Below are 19,987 nucleotides of genomic sequence, written 5' to 3'. Positions count from 1 at the left end.
AAGGAAAACTAGGAAGAAGCCTATGAATTATTCAGTGCTGTCCACCATAACACAGGGAAAGGAAGAAAATCCGACCGCCTTTCTGGAGAGACTAAGGGAGGCATTGAGAAAGCATACCTCTCTATCAACTGACTCGACTGAAGGCCAACTAATCTTAAAGGATAAGTTTATCATTCAGTAGAAAATGTTTATCACACATTAGAAAAAAACTTCAAAAGTCCGCCTTAGGCTGAGAGCAAAACTTAGAAACTCTATTGAACTTGGCAACCTTGTTTTTTTTATAATAGAGATCAGGTGGAATGGGACAAATGGGTTAAAAAAATTTGGCCACCACTTTAATCACAGCCCTGAAGCTAGCGGACTTTGGAGGCTCTGGAAAAGGGAAAAACTGGGCAAATCGAATGCCTAATAGACCTTTCTTCCAGTGCGGTCTACAAGAACACTTTAAGAAAGATTATCCAAATAGAAATAAGATGCCCCCTTGTCTATGCCCCTTATATCAAGGGGATTACTGGAAGGACCACTGCCCCAGAGGATGAAGGTCCTCTGAGTCAGAAGCCACTAACCAGATGATCCAGCTGCAGGACTGAGGGTGCATGGGGCAAGTGTCAGCCCATGCCATCACCCTCACAGAGCCCCGGGTATACTTGACCATTGAGGGCCACGAGGTTAACTGTCTCCTGGACACTGGTGCGGCCTTCTCAGTCTTACTCTCCTGTCCTGGACAACTGTCCTCCAGATCTGTCACTATCTGAGGAGTCCTAGGACAGCCAGTCACTAGATACTTCTCCCAGCCACTAAGTTGTGACTGGGGAACTTGACTCTTTTCACATGCTTTTCTAATTATGCCTGAAAGCCCCACTCCCTTGTTAAGGAGAGACATTTTAGCAAAAGCAGGAGCCATTATACACCTGAACATAGGAGAAGGAATGCCCGTTTGTTGTCCCCTGCGTAAGGAAGGAATTAATCCTGAAGTCTGTGCAACAGAAGGACAATATGGATGAGCAAAGAATGCCCATCCTGTTCAAACTAAACTAAAGGATTCTGCCTCCTTTCCCTACCAAAGGCAGTACCCCCTTAGACCTGAGGCCCAACAAGGACTCCAAAAAATTGTTAAGGACCTAAAAGCCCAAGGCCTAGTAAAACCATGCAATAGCCCCTGTGATACTCCAATTTTAGGAGTACAGAAACCCAACAGACGGTGGAGGTTAGTGCAAGATCTCAGGATTATCAATGAGACTGTTGTCCCTCTATACCCAGCTGTACCTAACCCTTATACTCTGCTTTCCCAAATCCAGAGGAAGCAGAGTGATTTACAGTCCTGGACCTTAAGGATGTCTTTTTCTGTGTAAGGAGTCCTTGCACAGGTCCGAGGGATGAGCTTGCAACCCGTGGCATACCTGAGTAAGGAAACTGATGCAGTGGCAAAGGGTTGACTTCATTGTCTATGGGTAGTGGCAGCAGTAGCAGTCGTAGCATCTGAAGCAGTTAAAATAATACAGGGAAGAGATCTTACTGTGTGGACATCTCATGATGTGAATGGCATACTCACTGCTAAAGGAGACTTGTGGCTGTCAGACAACCGTTTACTTAAATATCAGGCTCTATTACCTGAAAGGCCAGTGCTGCGACTGTGCACTTGTGCAACTCTTAACCCAGCCACATTTCTTCCAGACAATGAAGAAAAGATAGAACATAACTGTCAAACAGTAATTGCTCAAACCTATGCCACTCAAGGGGAGCTTCTAGAGGTTCCCTTGACTGATCCTGACCTCAACTTATATACTGATGGAAGTTCCTTTGTAGAAAAAGGACTTCAAAAAGTGGGGTATGCAGTGGTCAGTGATAACGGAATACTTGAAAGTAATTCCCTCACTCCAGGAACTAGTGCTCAGCTGGCAGAACTAATAGCCCTCACTTGGGTGCTAGAATTAGGAGAAGGAAAAAAGGTAAATATATATACAGACTCTAAGTATGTTTACCTATTCCTCCATGCCCATACAACAATATGGAAAGAAAGGAAATTCCTAACTTCTGAGAGAACACCTATCGAACATCAGGAAGCCATTAGGAGATTATTATTGGCGGTACAGAAACCTAAAGAGGTGACAGTCTTACACTGTCAGGGTCATCAGAAAGAAAAGGAAAGGGAAATAGAAGGGGACCACCAAGCATATATTGACACAACAAGAGCCACAAGACAGGACCCTCCATTAAAAATGCTTATAGAAGGACCCCTAGTATGAGGTAATCCCCTCTGGGAAACCAAGCCCCAGTACTCGAAGAAGAAATAGAATGGGGAACCTCATGAGGGCATAGTTTCCTCCCCTCAGGATGACTAGCCACAGGAGAAGGAAAAATACTTTTGCCTGCAGCTAACCAATGGAAATTCCTTAAAATGCTTCACCAAACCTTTCACTTTGGCCATCAGATGGCCAAACCATTATTTACTGCACCAGGCCTTTTCAAAATTATCAAGCAGATAGTCAGGGCCTGTAAAGTGTGCCAAAGAAATAATCCCCTACACTACAGGTTATATATTTCAATCCCTGTATCCTTAACCTCCTTGCTAAGTTTGTCTCGTCCAGAATCAAAGCTGTAAAACTACAAATATTTCTTCAAATGGAGCCCCAGATGCAGTCCATGGCTAAGATCTACCACAGACCCCTGAACCAGCCTGCTAGCCCATGCTCTGAAGTTAATGACATCAAAGGCACCCCTCCTGAGGAAATCTCAACTACACAACCCCTACTATGCCCCAATTCAGCAGGAAGCAGTTAGAACGGTCGTCGGCCAACCTCCCCAACAGCACTTGGGTTTTCCTGTTGAGAGTGGAGACTGAGAGACAGGACTAGCTGGATTTCCTAGGCTGCCTAAGAATCCCTAAGCCTAGTTGGGAAGGTGACCGCATCCACCTTTAAACACGGGGCTTGCAACTTAGCTCATACCTGACCAATCAGGTAGTAAAGAAAGCTCACTAAAATGCTAATTAGGCAAAAACAGGAGGTAAAGAAATAGCCAATCATCTATTGCCTGAGAGCACAGTGGGAGGGACAATGATTGGGATATAAACCCATGCATTCAAGTCAGCAACTGCTATCCTCTTTGGGTTCCCTCCCTTTGTGTGGGAGCTCTGTTTTCACTCTCTTAAATCTTGCAACTGCAAAAAACAAAAACAAAAACAAAAACAAAAAACCACACAAAAAATAAAAAAACCAGTCCAATAGAAAAACAAACATACCACCTGAAACTTAAGCTCTCCTCCTGCCCTCCTCCCCCACGAAATATTTGACTACAAATATTTTGTAGTCAAAGAGAGAGCCAAAGTACCAAAAACATATCAAAAGGTCCTCAAATTTATTAGTTACCAGAGAAATGCAAATTGAAGCCACAGTGTGTTGTATCACAATGTGATACAATATACCCTCCAGAATAACGAAGATGCAGGCAATAATGTGGAACAATGGAAGACCCTCACACACTTTCAGGTAGTTTAAATAGGTACGAATAGCCTTTCAACGTGTGCTAATTTATGACCACAATATTTCTTCTCCCTTCACTTTCACTAGATTGTGCAACCCTTCCCCCACCCCCTAATACATATCAAGTATTTCAAGACAAATATCAGAGTGTTAACTTCTATTCAGGTCTAAAATTGTATCCATGTGAGAGATGTTAATGGGTTGAGGAACTGGAGTTGTGTGGATACCTAGCCACTGCCTGGTGAGCATTCCCCCCCCCCTTTTTTTTCCCTTCTCTGTGATACATTTCTAAGAAAATCACAGAGTCTGATTTTAATCCTGAGGCTGTGGTATTTTCTATAGTAAGGGCGAGCAATCTTAAAGCAAGAGGGTCTGCAAACCAGCTGGGGCAGCACCACAAATCCAGAAACTTCTATGTGTGGCTTCAGACATCTCTGGTTTCCACCTGGCTGACTTCCTAGCCCTCTGCTTGCATGTGCTCCTGTGCCTCTTACAGCCTACTTCTGGTTTGGGATTCAGGTGTTGGCTCTTGCAACTAGACTCTCACTTGCCTGCTGCCTGCTCCAGGCTCTGCCTCAGCCTTAGCTCTGCCTTGCAGGCATCATCATCATCTATGCATGACTCCAAAGTACTGGGCATGGAAAATCAAAGCAGGAGGACTAGGAGTGCTCACATTGAGGTGTAGTCAAATATTTCGTGGGGGAGGAGGGCAGGAGGAGAGCTTAATCAGGGCACAGAGGTCAAGGCAGCTGAAGTGAACATTCATGTCAGCCCAGTATCCAGTCACTTTTCTTGTAACAACACCCTGATTATCCTTAAGGAAATGTTGCTTCTGCTCTCTCAGTTAATATGATTTGGATAAAGCTAAATCCATCCCCAGTTCCAGGATGCTGAGGTGACTAGAGACTGGCCAAACAGAACATCATGTTTCCCTGGCCACAGAAATGGATGCAGGCAGGGCCGTGTGACTCAGAGCCTTGGTAATATAATTGGAGGAGAATTGCTTTTTCTGCAGGGAAGTCTGAGAAGAGAGAATGAAAGTGTAGGATTTCGCTAGTAGGCATGGCCATCTTGCTGATAGGAATGGATACTTGCCTTAGAAGACAAATTGCAGAACAGAGACAGAAGGGAGATCAGGCCCCAATGACAATGTTGGAACGCCTCAGTCCATCTGTGTGGAAAGGCAGGACTACCCCTAGACTTGTTAATTGTGTGAGTCAACTAATGTTCTTTTTGTTTAAGCCAGTTCGAATTGGGTTTCTGCTACCAAATAAATCTAACTAATTCCACAGGCAGGACTATCAGGGCCTTTCAAAAACAGTTTCTGTAGGAAGGCATGGGTTCAAGGAAGGCATCTGAGGCAGCACCATGAGTGAGAAAGGAGACAAAATGGCCTGAACCATGAGCCCCGACTCTGCTTTATCCACATCAGCTCTGTGTGTGTCTGTTGCGCATGTTGGGATTCCACATGAAATTTCATGTGAAAGCTAGATTTTGCTCCTAAAAAATTTGCAAACTCACTGGGTGAGATAACTGAGGAACAAGAATAAGAAACACCAGAATGTGATTTTTCCCAGAATGAAGTCTATTTTTCTTATTTACCTGTCCTATAACATATTTTAACGACAGCTTCCCAATACTTAAAGGCTTTTCTGATATGATTGGTGGTGATAGTAACTACTGTGAGTTTTTTGATATTATATTATAAAATATGATTTAATACTTTTCATAATACATTGAATCAATATATTTCAAATGACCAATGCATGGGGAAGATCCATTCAAAGTGTAAGATACACCAATGGATTTTAATGAAACAGATTTGAAAAGTTCACTAATACAGTTTCAGGTCCTACTTTGTGACTAACCCTTAAAACATTACCTCTTGTAGAGTTTTGGTGTAGTATCAAAAAGAATAGCCACAAAGCTATTAAAATTCCTCCTCCCTTTTTCAACTAAATATATATGTGAAGTCAACTTTTCTTCATATATTTCAGGCTAAACAATGTATCACAACAGATTGAATGCAGAGGCAGATATGAGAATACAGCTGTCTCATATTAAGCTGGCCATTAAACAAATGTACAGAAATATAAAATAATGCCACTCATTACTATTTTTTTCCTTGGAAAATATAATTGTTTTCCATAAAATACTATTTTAGGTAAATATATAATAGGTTTTATTGTTATTTTAAATAAATAAATACTTAATTTTTTCAGTTTTAATTTCTAATAGGATAAATATTAACAGGTGTGACCCAGATAAACCAAAGTGCTTTGGGGTCCTTAATTTTTAGGTGCATAAAGGGGTCCTGAGATAAAAAAAGTTTAAGAACCCCTAGACTAGTGGATAGTTAAGTATTTAACACATAAGCATACAAATAAGGATAAACCTGGGTGTTTTAGTCCATTTTCATACTACTATGAAGAAATACCTGAGTCTGAGTAATTTATAAAGAAAAAGAGGTATAATGGATTCAGTTACACATGGTGGGGAGGACTCACAATCATGGTATAAGGCGAAGGAGGAGAAATGACACGTCTTATGTGGTGGCGGCAGGCAAGAGAGTGTGTGCAGAAGAAGTGCCCTTTATAAAACCATCAGATTGGCTGGGTGCAGTGGCTCATGCCTGTAATCCCAGCACTTTGGGAGGCCGAGGCAGGTGGATCACCTGAGATTGGGAGTTCGAGACCAGCCTGACCAACATGGAGAAACCCCGTCTTTACTAAAAATACAAAATTAGCTGGGTGTGGTGGCGCATGCCTGTAATCCCAGCTACTCAGGAGGCTGAGGCAGGAGAATCGTTTGAACCCGGGAGGCGGAGGTTGCGGTGAGCCAAGATCGCACCTTTGCACTCCAGCCTGGGAAACAAGTGAAACTACATCTCAAAAAACCAACAAACAAAAAACCCATCAGATCTTGTGAGACTTATTCACTATCACGAGAACAGCATAGGAAAACCCACTCCCATGATTCAATTACCTCCTGCCGGGTCCCTCCCACAACACGTGGGGATTATGGGAGCTATAATTCAAGATGAGATTTGGGTGGGGACACAGCCAAACCGTATCACTCAATGAGTGATATAAAGGAAAAGAACAAGGTGCTGAGAGAGATGAACCAGGAGACCTAATTTAGATGGTGGATGGTGCTAGAGATGGTGCTACTGAAGAAGTGGTTTTTAAGCTGATCTGAAGGAGGAGATGGGAGTAAAGATTGTTGTGGGCAGTGGGAACAGCAGGAAAAAGTCTCTGAAGTGGGGACAAGCTTGGTTTGGGTGGAACATGGTGGTGAGAGGAGAGTGGCAGGAGATGAAGCTGGGCTAAACCCTGAAGGCTCTTGTAAATCATGTGAAGATTTTGGCATTTTTGTCCTAAGTGCATAGAAATGATCATAATATGAATTACTCTAATATACTTCATCAGGCTTGAATTTTTTAAAGATAAAATAATCAGGATTGAATTTTTTTTTTTTTTTTTTAAAGATAATTGATTGTTGTGTGGTGCTGTGTGGAAAAGGGACTGGAAGGGGACAAGAGAGAAGGTGAAGAGAGCAGTTGTCCTGGCTATTGTAATAGTCCGGGTGAGAGATAGTGGTACCTGTATCATGGAGACAGCAGTGCAAATGGAGCTATTTCAGAGCTATTAATACCACTTACAGGTTTTGCTGCTGCATTGGAGTGGAAGAGGGGATGACTCCTAGGGTCAGAGCAATCCTACACACTATGCTTAGTGATACCAATCCTAAGTATTACCAAAACTAAATACCCATTACATCGATTTGTATAAATATTTTAGGTTTGTAGGCGTGTGTGCCTACATATATGCATGTGATTAAATTGCCCACATTTACTTTTATAATTATGCGGTTATGAAATTGAAAAAGTCACTCTCATAGCACCACCTTGTGGACAGTAATAAAAAGTGTGTGTGTGTGTGTGTGTGTGTGTGTGTGTGTGTTTTGTTGGATTCAATCACTAGGAGGAAACACAATACAAGTTCTCCAGAAAGTTTACCAGTTATCAGCCACCCCAAGTCCCTCTTGGAAGGAGAGGGGATAGGAATACATTCAGAAGAGTTAAACTGACTATCCTGAAAATAACAGGTTAAATTCATTCAAACTAGATCCTCTCTGGTTGATTTTAACATAAAGAATCACTGACTAAAAGTATCTTTTATTCAGATAGCCCCTGACAACCCATAATAATACTTTTTGTTTTTATGCCAAAATATGTTTTTTCAGTGCATTTGCCACTTATCTTCATGAGATTAGGGGAAGCATTTTTTGTATAATATCAAGCCTGATGGAAATGAATTTATGTTAATTCCTCACTTAAGTTCCAAACTCACCTAGAATTGCATCCTGTGAGACTGGGCTTTTCTTTTCTTTCTCTTTTTTTTTCTTTCTTTTTTTTTTTTTTGAGACGGAGTCTCACTCTATTACCCAGGCTGGAGTGCTGTGGCGCGCTGGGCTCACCGCAACCTCCGCCTCCCGGATTCAATCAATTCTCTGCCTCAGCCTCCTGAGTAGCTGGGATTACAGGGACCCGCCACCACGCCTGGCTAATTTTTGAATTTTTAGCAGAGATGGGGTTTCACCATCTTGGCCAGGCTGGTCTTGAACTCCTGACCTCATGATCCACCCGCCTCGGCCTCCCAAAGTGCTGGGATTACAGGTGTGAGCCACCACACCTGGCCCTTTTTCCTTTTTTTTTTTTTTTTTTTTTTTTGAGACTGAGCTTTTCTTGCCATCATCTTGAATCTGATTTGGTTTTCTCTGTTGCTCTTTCTTTTTTGCTGGCGTCATTTTCCTCACACTTTAGCTCATCATTGTATCCTGTCCTATTGCTCTGGGCTTCTCAGGAGACCTCTTTCCTTCACAAGACTGGCTTCTCCAGGTGTTAGAAAGTGTCTCTACATGTGAAACAGATCCCTCTCTTAATTTCCCAAACAAAGCACAGGGAATATCAGGCTAGAATGTTTAATATTTTAATTTAAACACAAAGGAATTACAATGCAGGAAAACCTAAAATTTTACTTCTGATCGTGTCTCTGCTTTGAGAAGCCCCTTGGACTTCTGACAACTTGCAGTTCTCTGCCACTTGGTTGTTTTTCCCTAAATGTTGGTCCAGCCCCTGTGCAAGGCCCCCAGCTCTGGCTGGGGCATTGGGGTGGGGAGAGCCTTTCTTCCCTCTCCTTAGGCCTACTCCTTCCTGCTCCCACGATGATTGACAGAGGAAATGCCTGCCCTCGTGTACGGGGCATGGTTTCTAGACACAGTTCAATTCTCATTTTTCTCTGTCTCTGGCTGTTTCTTCTGCACCTGCTTTCCAGGCTCGTCACACTCTGCCTGACTGCTGACACAGGAATTCCTCAGGGCTCAGCATCAGGCCCAGCTATCTTCTTGCTTCACACTCTCCTTGGGCAGTCTTACCCCAGGCCACCATGTTACTTACCCTTAGTGACTCCCAGGTGTATTTATTTCTCTGGTCTAAACCTCTTCATTGATTTCCAGATCCTTATTTCTGATCCATTAGTCTACGTTTCTACTTGAATGTTTCATGTCTAAGACTAGACATGTGATTTCTTACCCTCAAAATCTGGTGTGCTTTCAGTGTTTCCAAGTTCTGTGAAGGTACAACCTTCCATCCAGTTACCAAATCAGAAACCTAGAAGTCATCCTTGATTCTTCTTTCTTTCTTCCTCATCTCCCTCCCCATGCAACCTATTTCAGCCTTCTTCATTTTACCTACCAAGGGGTATCTCCTGAGAGACCCACTTCAGTCTACTTTAATTGCCTCCACTCTATTCTGACCATCTCTTGTCCACACCACTGTTACAGCTGCCTAACTAGTCTCCGCATGCACTTGGGGCTCTCTCCAATCCATGTTCTACTTTGAGGCATGTGTTCAAAATGCAGATCTTACCAGGCCACTTAAAACCTTTCCAAGGTTTCTCACACCTTATAATCTACACTGCCTTGTGGTGGCCCCACCTTTTGCTCCAGCTGCTTCACAACTGCTCTCCAGCCCTACAGGCTTTTCTGTTCCTCAGGCGCATTCACCACAGGGCTTCACATCTGCTCATCCCTCTTCCCTTCACCCTGTTATCTCTATGCAGTCTTCTTACCTCAGCTAACCACCTCTTCCTCAGAGGTGACTTTTCCTTTTCTTTCAGTTCTTTATTATAAGATTGACACACCCAAAATCTCTTTGCTCAGTTTTCAAGCTTATCTTTATTAAAGTGCTTTTTGATTAATTGCCATCTCTTAAGATGAGCCTAAGCTTCATAAGAAAAGAGGGGGTGCCACATCTGATTTTGGTCACTGTGCTGATTTTCCCCAGCATCCAGCATAGTGCCTTGCACATAGGGCATGTGAAACAACATTGAATGGCCAGGCACAGTAGCTCATGCCGGTAATCCCAGCACTTTGGGAGGCCAAGTGGGTGGATCACTTGAGGTCATGAGTTAAAGACCAGCCTAGCTAACGTGGTGAAACCCCATTTCTACCAAAAATTACAAAAAAATTATCTGGCGTGGTGGCGCACACCTGTAGTCCCAGCTACTTGGGAGGCTGAGGCACAAGAATCACTTGAATCCAGGAAGTGGAGGTTGTGGTGAGCCAAGATCATACCACTGCACTCCAGCCTGGGCGACAGAGTGAGACTCCATCTCAAAAATAAAAATAAAAATAAAATAAAAAACATTGAATGAATGAATGAATATGTCTCTACGGCCCTGACAAGAGAATTACAACCATTAACAGAAAATGCAGGCCCAAGTGTGGCTGAAGAGTGCCTACAACCTGGACAGCTCAAGACCAGTCTCAGCCAATTGCTATTCATGGTTATTTCCACAGTGTGAAGTGAAGGGAATCTCAGGCCTCCCCGACCCTGGCCTGCTCCTACTGGTCTTGTGACATTGGTGAGAATGTTCTTAGAAAAATGATTCACACATCTTGTCTAAGAGCAAACAATAATTCGGGGGAATGTTCCAGTCTAACTTGATATTTGAAAAAGGAAAATAGTGGCCATCTCCTCAAGGGTTCATTCCCACTAATGACATAGTCAGTTTAAATGACTATTCAGAAAAATTAATATCCCCATCTTCAAGCAAACAGCTTTCTTCTGCTTTATATTTGAGAAGCTGAAAAAACAGAGTCATTTTGCTCAAAACAGAAAGTTTAGAAGTGAACTAATGGCGCTGAGAAACTTCTAGTTATTTTTAAATAACATGTCTCCACTCTGAAGAAAAAAAATCAAGTATTACTAGGTACCCTGTTTATAAGATAAAATAAAAACTTATTTTCACTGAACATTGACATACAAAGTAATTAATAGTTTTATATATCAAAATTATACTTTTACATCTAAAACATAGATACTTAATCTTTCCTCCATTATTTTACTTATTTATAGATTTGTTCCAGGAATAATTTAACCCAAATTATAGCACCATATAAAATCGCAAACTAACATAAATTATAAACAAATTAAAAAATCAAAGGAGGAATAAGGGAAGGAACATAAAATGGATACAAGAATGAGGTCAATTTAAAAAATGACTTTTGTAAGGACCAATATACTCCCCAACAGTCATCCTGCTTTTCTTCCTTCTACAAAACCCTGATTTTGTTCTAATATCAAGTGCCCTGTGCTCAGACTCGGAGGATGAACCATGATTGATCTGAGTCATTGATTCCCTAGCTAGACAGTTCTTGTTAAAAGGAATATCTTTATTGTTTGCGACTTTTAGTGAGATCTCGTACTTGCAGCTGAGCGGTTCCTTACTACTGCACTTGGTACGTTTTTTAATTCGGCTCTAGCAGTCAACTCCAAAAGAGACATTCAGTAAGAAACAATGTAGTGTCCATAAAACAAAAAACAGGCCCACACCTCAGGAAAAGTGCAATATAAGTAAGATTAAGACCACATAAGACCAGAGTCTGTAGGGATCCACTTATTTGTCTGGTGTATTTAAAATCCCCAATGAAGACACCAATGATAAAGATATTATAATCTGCAATCCAAGGCAAATTGCCTTTCTTTTCTCACATAATTTATTATTCACCTTGAAGTTTCATTTTCTACATGGTCCTTAAGTTAAAACATTATTCTTTGAGCCAAATGCAAATGCATTTAATCAATTAATTTGAATGAATGCAGAAAGATTGTTCTTTGGAAACTAACCTTTGGATTGTGAATACAGAGCCCTACATCTGTGAGGTGGCAGATTAGTGGGGTGGGTGGCGGTGTCTACATTATTCTCGTGTACTTCTTTTAGAAGGAATATGTGTTTACTCTGTGTATCTCTTCAGAAAGAACATAGGCATTTAACAGGACAGGGAAAGAGTATATTCTAAAAAGAATTGTTTTCCCCTTTGAATAATGACACAAGAGATTTTATTTTTACATATAATTTTATGTAGAAATCAGAATTTTTCTCAGTTTGTCTATTTGTGTATTTATATCCAGTGTTGAAGAAAAGAAACAAACATACTGCTAATAAAAAGAATGTCTCCTTGTGGCTACTGAAACCCACATGTCAACTGCTATAGCTGCCAGTCTACCAGGAATAGCCCCTGCTTCAAACCCCAAGAAGCCCATTTACTATTTTAATGACAAGAACTTGCTCATGTGGGCATATGAACTGTAGCCTTGGAAAGGAATGCTGTCCATACCAGGAAGTCCTTGAGAAGGCTTGAGTTCTTGCCATAACTAAAAATCCGATGATTCATTACCAATGACTTCATCCCCAAATGAAAGCTAGCAGCCTGCTTCCATAATCCTCATGGAGAATTATACCAAGAAAAGACAACTTTGGAAAAACATTCAAGAGAGAGGCTTCATTTTCCCTTTTGAATGAAAGAAAGGAACCAGTCTCTGTGACTACAGAGGCGCCACCATGCAGGCCCTGGTGTAGGGGCCTGTGTTTCTCCTACAACGCTCCCAGCTAGGGATTTACCAGATACTTTAAAAATGAAAAAACTGCTAATGGTATTTTTTTTGTGTGTGGGGCTCATAAATGAGAAATATAGAAATGAATGGTCTCCCCCCACATTAGGCTTTTGCATCCCAGCAGCTCTGACACTTCAGACTTCGTTGCATGGCCGTTTTCCCTTTAGAAAAAAGGAATGGTCCCATTCCAGTTGATGGTGGCCTCGCTCCACTTGGTTCTGATTGCCATCTCCACTGGTGAAAACCGCCGTCTTGGTCCATGTTTCTCTTCCTGTTGGTCTCTTTCCCAATGATGGGAGTGAGTATCTGAAGAAGGAACAGCCAGCATTTAGACCCAAGCCTATGAACACCATTCCAGAGGAAGCCACTAAAGAAGGACAGAAGGGTGGTTGGGCAGGAGTCAGGCTCAGCAAGCTCAGCAAGCTGTGCTCCTACAACTGGTTAAGCAGAGGGGGATTCAAACAGGTGGTGTGTTGAAATGCCCCAGACCGAATGAGTCAGTGGTAACCTGGGTTGTTGTGCATAACTATTGATAAGCTGTGGAATATACCTTCTGGAACCATGATGTGACACCTAGAACCAGGTATAGATTACTAAATATTGTCAGAAAAAAAAAAAAGAAAAAAGGCCAGGCATGGTGGCTCACACCTGTGGTCCCAGCACTTTGGGAGGCCGAGGCAGGTGGATCATCTGAGGTCAGGAGTTCAAGACCAGCCTGGCCAGCATGGTGAAACTCTGTCGCTACTAAAAATACAAAATATTAGCTGGGTGTGGTGGCAGGTGCCTGTAATCCTAGCTACTTGGGAGCTGAAGCACAAGAATCACTTGAACCCGGGAGGTGGAAGTTGCAGTGAGCCAGACTGCACCACTGCACTCCAGCCTGGGCGACAGAGTGAGACTCCATCTCCAAACAACCAACCGACCCCACTTCTCAATGCTTCTCAGAATATATTTGCATTTTTGGATGGAGGGCAAGGCATTCTAGTGGGGTAGGCAAGAACTGGGTTTGGGCCTTGAGTTTATCTCATAGTAGCCAGGTGACATTTAAGAAGGTACTTAGTATCTATTGCTAAACTTCATTTATTCAATTAGTCGTTACTTGTTGGGCACCATAATTTCCACTTCATAAAAATAGAAATCCTAGTACCTACCTCATGTGGCTATGGGAATGTTACAGGTTAATGCCTGTGAGGCTTTCAACACAATGCCCAGAACAGAAAGCAGATGATTCTTGTGAGCTAATGAAAAATGTTGCTTTATGCAAAGAAGGAAGTTGAGGTAGAAACAACAATATATTTTAAGGAACATATTGTCAATGTTATACTAAATTAAATGGGTTAATATGTATTTCTCATAATTAAAGAAAGAGAATTAGGAACTGCACAGATAAAATAGTCACTAGATGCTTTTCCACACGTAATAATGGAAGATTATTTAACACCAGGCTTGTGGTGCAAAGTCAGATACAGTAATGCTTCATAAATGCAGCTAAGGCTATGGATACAAACTCCCAGTTTGTCTAGTGTTAATACCTTGTCCAGAGGTCAATGTTTAAAGACATTTTAAGGTTAGTCTTTTTCCCTCAGGAGTTTGTCACTGAAATGACCTGTTTGGTTGTCTGCTTCTCCTGTTGGATTGGAACCTCTCTAAAGGTTTGTGGAACTTTTTGGAATAAAAGAAACCAGTCTGTATGACTACAGAGGAGCCACCATGCAGACCTATGCCATATTCATCGTTTTCCCAGTGTTTAGCCCCGTGCCTGGCACACAGTAGGACCTCAAAAATGCCTTTTGCGCTCATTTAAACAGAAATGTACTATCAGTTTGGTTACTTATGTCACTGGATGATTATCTGATGTTTGGTCGTGAGATAGCATCAGCCAATTCACCCCTGGGTTTTCCCAATTATTTCCTCAGGTATTAAATACCTCATGCTCCAAGGTCAAAGGCCCTGGAGAATGGTTTTTGGAAATTTGGCTCCATACCTTTCGTTTTTCTCTTACCTAAAAGTTGTGGGTTCCTCTGTGCTATTTCTAACCCCCCTTCTCCTAGGTAAAGCAAGTTTAGAATTCCCACATTGCAATGCTTGGGTTTAGGGCCGTGGGATTCATGTGTGAGCTTCATTTCAGAACCTGAGCCTAAGCACTTTCCTGCAGAGCTAGCATGAATATCCACACAGTTGTGAAACATCGGCAGCCGCATCTCTTTGAGCATATTAAAGTCCACAACACTTGGAGTCTGAAATGTTCACCTATTGTAAGATGCACAAGCTTTTTCTGTGAGGACCGGCCACTGTAAAAGTACAGATCAAAGAGACGCTCCATTTTCCAGTCTGATAAGAGCTGCCTGTTTGTGCAAAAAAGGATGCTGTAATTTCCATTGATGTTGCACAGCCAAATAGGTAATTTGGGAGTCTTCAGCATGCTGCCCACCTGGAAGGAGGAAGGGGAATGCAGATAAACATGCAGATTTTGAAACATTGTGACACATGCCAATACCTGATCGTGACCAAAAAGGAGCTCTGAGGTTTCTTGTTGTACTTGTCGCTGTGCAAGGCACTGTACATAGAGTAAGATTTCAAATGAAGGCTTTGTCATGAATAAATTTGCATTTATGAATGATCCAGTATAGTGATGCTGCCATTTTTATCTTAATGGATTATATTAAAAATTTTTTTGGTGACCTCATAGAGGAGGTGAAACAACTTCAGTTTGGTTTTGAGGCGAGGTAAAGAATAAATAGATAAACTAAAATAGGAATGTAGTGGTAGAATAAGAGAACTCTAATTCTCTTATTCTAGAGACTAGCATGTCTGCTGCCATTTCCAAGATAAGGCAATAATTCATTCAGCAGGTGGTGGTAAGACTTCTGGCAACATCAACTATTTAGAATATGGAAAAAAGGATATTGAAGATATAACAAATAGCTTCTGGAAAATGAGGGAAACACATACACACATCACACATATACACATATATCTACAGGTTAACATGTAGATCAATTGTGAAGACGTTCCTAGACAGCAGCTTGTTATCTGTTTTTTTCTAAGTACCTGTCAATCAATTTAGCCTTGAATTTTTTTTTTTTTTTTTAAGACAGGATCTTGCTGTGTCACCCAGGGTATAATGCAGTGATCTTGGCTCACTGCAGCCTTGACCTCCTGGGCTCAAGTGATCCTCCCACCTAGGCCCCTGGGACTATAGGTGGACACTATCATGCCTGACAAATTTTTGTATTTTTTGTAGAGACAGCATCTTGCCATATTGCCCAGGCTGGTCTCAAACTCCTGGACACAAGCAATTTACTTGCCTTGGCCTCCCAAATATTGGAATTACTGTACCTGGCCTGGCCTTGAATTCTTATAGCTAGTGAATGAGATTTGCAAAAACCAGCCCTGCGGGGTAGGAGCGGGGAAGGGGATGTAGTAAAAGGGCAGCGGTCTTGCACACTTCTAATGCGTTTCTATCAGTGATAACCATCAGTTTGTTTACACAGGCAGGGAAGCACATATTTTTAAAAGCTTTCCATCAAAATTTATTGAAACCATTTTTAAAAATTTGTTAAAAGTTATTTCAACCTAAAGAGATAAACATGAGTGACATGGACAAACCCATGATTTCCATGTGACGCCAAGGAGAATTCCTGGGCCCCTTAGCTTGGCCTTTCTTCCTGTAACTGAAGGCACCAGTGTTGCCGTTCTATTTCTTTTCTTCTCAGTCCTCAGAGTTGTACTGTTTGTTCAGGAACAGATTCTGTTTTGTGGAAATCCAGCTTTGAAAAATTATCACGTGCTTTATCAACCCAAGTATTAAAGGCTAATAACTTGACATTTTGATTTCTCAATCATTCTATTCAAATCTCTTTGTTTCTTTGAGTTTAAATTCTTCAGCTGTGGGTGAGTGGGTGAATCAGAGATGCTTTTGTCTGTAAGTGTTTCACTTTTAGCTACCACAGAAAATGTACATTGCTGTGCTGAAAAGAAATGACCTCGGCTGGTAGTTTACAAAAGGGTGGAAACCTAGCACCCAATCAGGACATGTTCATAATGGGTGCAGGATTTACTCATCTGCATAGTGGGTACAGGATTTGCTGGAGTTAGCTCCTCTGGGCTGAATATATTGTGGGCATTTCACATACCAAACACGGGGTGAGTCTGCCCACCGGCTACATCAGAAATAAAACAGTGAAGATGTGCCATTGAAGCAGTAGCATATGTTTTAGTTCCAGATATCCACCACCAATTTCCAAATAACTTTGTAACTATTCATTAGTTATAAAATAAGCACTTTCTTTCTTAGGCCTTCTTGCTATGGGACCCTTCTGTATTAAGCCTATATGTAATCAAAATATGTTATACAGGAAGTTATGGAATTATCAAGGTTGAAAAACTTGAATGAAACTAGGAGATTGAGAGCTGTTTGTAGCAAAAGGTACTTCCAATGGAACTTCAAGTGGACATTCTGGTCAGTTTGAATCTAATGATACTCCTTATAAATTAGTCTGGGTAGGTGTAATAGAATATACACATAAATGATATTGTTTCACAGAATATTTGTAATGTAGATGAAATTCACCTGGCACTCAGATAAACATACTCTGCCGGGTGCTGACTGACACACTATTGTTATTTTATGCAGCAGTACAACAGTTTTCTTTCCTGAGCTCAAAGCTACTGAAGATTTTGTTCTAGTAGGAAGAAAATGAAGTAGTCAAAATGCAACCACCTTCAACCCCGCAAAGTGACCTTACAGAGCTCTCACAGTGAGCAAGCAGAACCTCGCTTGCCCTGAGAGATTCTGACGAAGCGGGAAATGTCATGCATGACTGTTGCTGCACTTTGAGTATTAAGAGGCAAGCCTTAAGATTACAGTTGAGAACACATCTGGTTTAAAGTGAGTCCTGCAAAAAACAAAACAAAGCACCTTCCAACTGAATCCAGACAGAGATTACATCCCCCTTTCTTCTTGGCACACCATATAAGCAGTTTGACTGGCATTTTTTGCTTTAAGCATTTGTATTGCTTTTGGATAAAAACAGTTTACCAGCTACTCCCCAAAAGCAGGATTCTAAATATGTTTTATTGGTGAGATTCCATCAATGCTGAATTTGTGCATGTTGCTTCATGTTGCCATGGTAAAAAGGAAATTAAATTGTGATACAGTGGTGCTATAAATAAAATACCTTTCTCCTTAAGTTCACTCATTGTGTAATAAGCCCAGTATTTTCAGCATTAATGCAGCAATCAAGCTTTTCATAACATATATCATTTAAACCAATATAAAATTACAAGGACAGCAAGGAGGATGGACAAATTCTACATATCAGAGTGCAAGAATTGAGTCCATGTAATTCTTTTTTTGAATGCCGTCTAGAACAATGGGATTTAGAACATGCCTTTGCATAATGAGCATGATATTGCAAGTCCCAAGGCCCCAGGCTGGTAATCTGAACAGGAGAAAGGTGTTTGAAACGTTGTGCTTTCTTCGCTGATTCCTGGTGACAATTCCTATGCATAACTGTTAATGGTCTGGCTCTCATCTCTGCCACCTGGAATACAGACTTGATGTAACTTCTCTCACTGAGTTTGCAGGTATGTTGTAAAGACAAATTAGTTCATGTTTGCAGGGTGCTATCTCAGTGACTTAGTGGCAGAGTGCAGTGCGTACCGCTTCACTGGGTACTTCTATGGTTGGATTTCTTCCTATCAGACTCTCTAAAGGGAAAAAGTAAAGGGGGAAGAAGGTATGACTGGCATAGTGGTGCGCGCTGCCAGGGCTGCCGTAGGAGTAATTCTGGCAAGACCTAAATGGCTTCAGTCCCTGAAAAATCAGAGTGGATTTTTCTTCTCAGTGGCAGGTGTGAAGATAATGTGAACCTCCCAAGGCTTTCCAGATGGTGTTAGACTCAAACTGCTTTATGTTCTCACTTAGGTATTGGAACCTCACACTCAAATCTGTACCTTCAAATAGAAAAGTGACAGGGAGGCTTCAAAATAGTGCCTCATCTTATGGTAGCTGGCTGTGTTCTGCAGGAACCATCAGTCTGGTGGGCTCTGGGGGGCTTGTCATGTCATCTAATGAGAATACCATCTTTTTTTTTTTAAAAGTCTCACCCACTGGGCTGTGACATTGGGACTGAAAGACACATGTTTTTGCAATCTCTGCAATTTTATCACAGAGTAATAAGAGATTGACTTAGGGAAGACGGAGGCAGCATTACAAGATGGGTTTCACCTTGACAGCAGAATCTACCTGTCAGGCAGCACGTTGGTTTTCTTCTGAACTAAGAAATCTTTCTGATATTAGGTTTTTATTATCAGTACATAAAAATAACCTTCAGATTTGTTGCACCTACCATAGGCAGGAGCTACTAAATATCCACAAAGCACTTATATACCTAGTTGGCATTTTCACGGGTCTCATACAGAATCAGAAGGGAAACGTAGTGGCTGCAGGGGTCTTCAGTCCAGTCATACTTAGAGCACTGTCCCAGAAGCACATCATGTTCTTTCTTGAATAAACTTCTGCTCTGCACTGTGTTTCAGTTCTATGCTAGGGTGTTGTGAAATATTAGACTTCTGGGGATAATGCAGTCAAATGGTCTTCTGGTTAGTATGTCTCTGAGCACCCACTGAGCTTGGTCTCCTAGGTTGAGGATTTCCATACACCTGACAAGCGAGATGTGCCAAACCAGGAGGTAAAGTGGGGGCAGGTCACCATCAACACAAACTCACAACCACTCTAACCTAGAAGTCAGTGGATTGAGTTCCAGCTTGTTGAGCACAACTGTCATGCTGTGATTTGCTACCATTTAAATGTTACCAACATGAGTATACCTATAACAGATATTATAAACCAGATAATATATCTATATATAGATATAATAGATGATAAAAGTACTGATGATAGAGTATAATTCCAAGATCTGGCATTTCTATATTTACCTTTTTATCAGAAAATAAGCAAAGATGATAATGGCAGGCAGCATGGTCCAGTGGACAGAATGTGATCATTGAATGTAGATAGAACTCGGTTCATATCCCTGGCTCTGACACTTGCCTAGCTGCTAGCTTTGGGTAAGTCCCCATTCTTCAACCTGGCCTTTCTTATCTCTAAAATGAATGACCGAGCAATAGACCTTCAGCTTAAAGTAATACTGATTACAACTTGGAGTGGAAGTGGGGATTCAATAAATAAATGAAATGACCCCTAAAGGGCCAGGCACACAATAGGTGTTATATGCACAAGGTTATAAATAAGCTATTAGCACAATGAATAAATAAGCTTCATATCTACTTGAATATAAATATACTTAAGTATATAAGTATAAATAAACTTGACTATAAATATACTTCATACATATTTCCTGTATAATGAGCTGATATAAAAAGCATCTGCAGGTAAAATCATCTTGATATGCATGTTTCTAACATATTCATACATGCCAGGAGTTCAAGTAAGAAAACTAACTGCCAGCCTGTATTCGCTCTTTAATACCTTTTTTTTTTTTTAAAAAAAACCGAACTTCAAGTGCATGCCAGAGACAAC

The 19,987-nt window shown here is 41.2% G+C and overlaps 1 protein-coding gene and 1 long non-coding RNA gene across 3 annotated transcripts in view; one reads left to right on the top strand and one right to left on the bottom strand.

The window, feature by feature from the left end:
* The window catches only part of LOC103241476 (uncharacterized), a 229,085-nt gene that overhangs the window by 136,816 nt on the left and 72,282 nt on the right, over positions 1–19,987 (top strand). The window contains exon 5 of one of the 2 annotated variants that reach the window (XR_012095568.1): positions 11,959–12,035. The exons of the other annotated variant lie outside the window; for it this stretch is intronic. This is a non-coding gene — a long non-coding RNA (uncharacterized lncRNA). Of the gene's footprint in view, positions 1–11,958; positions 12,036–19,987 lie in introns of those variants that run through there. 2 annotated transcript variants of the gene reach the window in all.
* Positions 12,605–19,987, bottom strand: part of MINDY4B (MINDY family member 4B) — a 35,812-nt gene continuing 28,429 nt past the window's right edge. Inside the window, exons 11-12 of the mRNA XM_008008726.3 lie at positions 14,692–14,872; positions 12,605–12,747 (exon numbers count right to left, since the gene is read on the bottom strand). Of these exons, the coding sequence (XP_008006917.2) occupies positions 12,605–12,747; positions 14,692–14,872 (324 nt within the window). The remainder of the gene's footprint in view (positions 12,748–14,691; positions 14,873–19,987) is intronic.

The sequence above is a fragment of the Chlorocebus sabaeus genome, chromosome 15 (genome assembly GCF_047675955.1).
Source record: "Chlorocebus sabaeus isolate Y175 chromosome 15, mChlSab1.0.hap1, whole genome shotgun sequence".
Taxonomy (NCBI): domain Eukaryota; kingdom Metazoa; phylum Chordata; class Mammalia; order Primates; family Cercopithecidae; genus Chlorocebus; species Chlorocebus sabaeus.
Note: the sequence above shows the minus strand (reverse complement) of the source record. Positions and strands in the feature narration are given on the sequence as shown.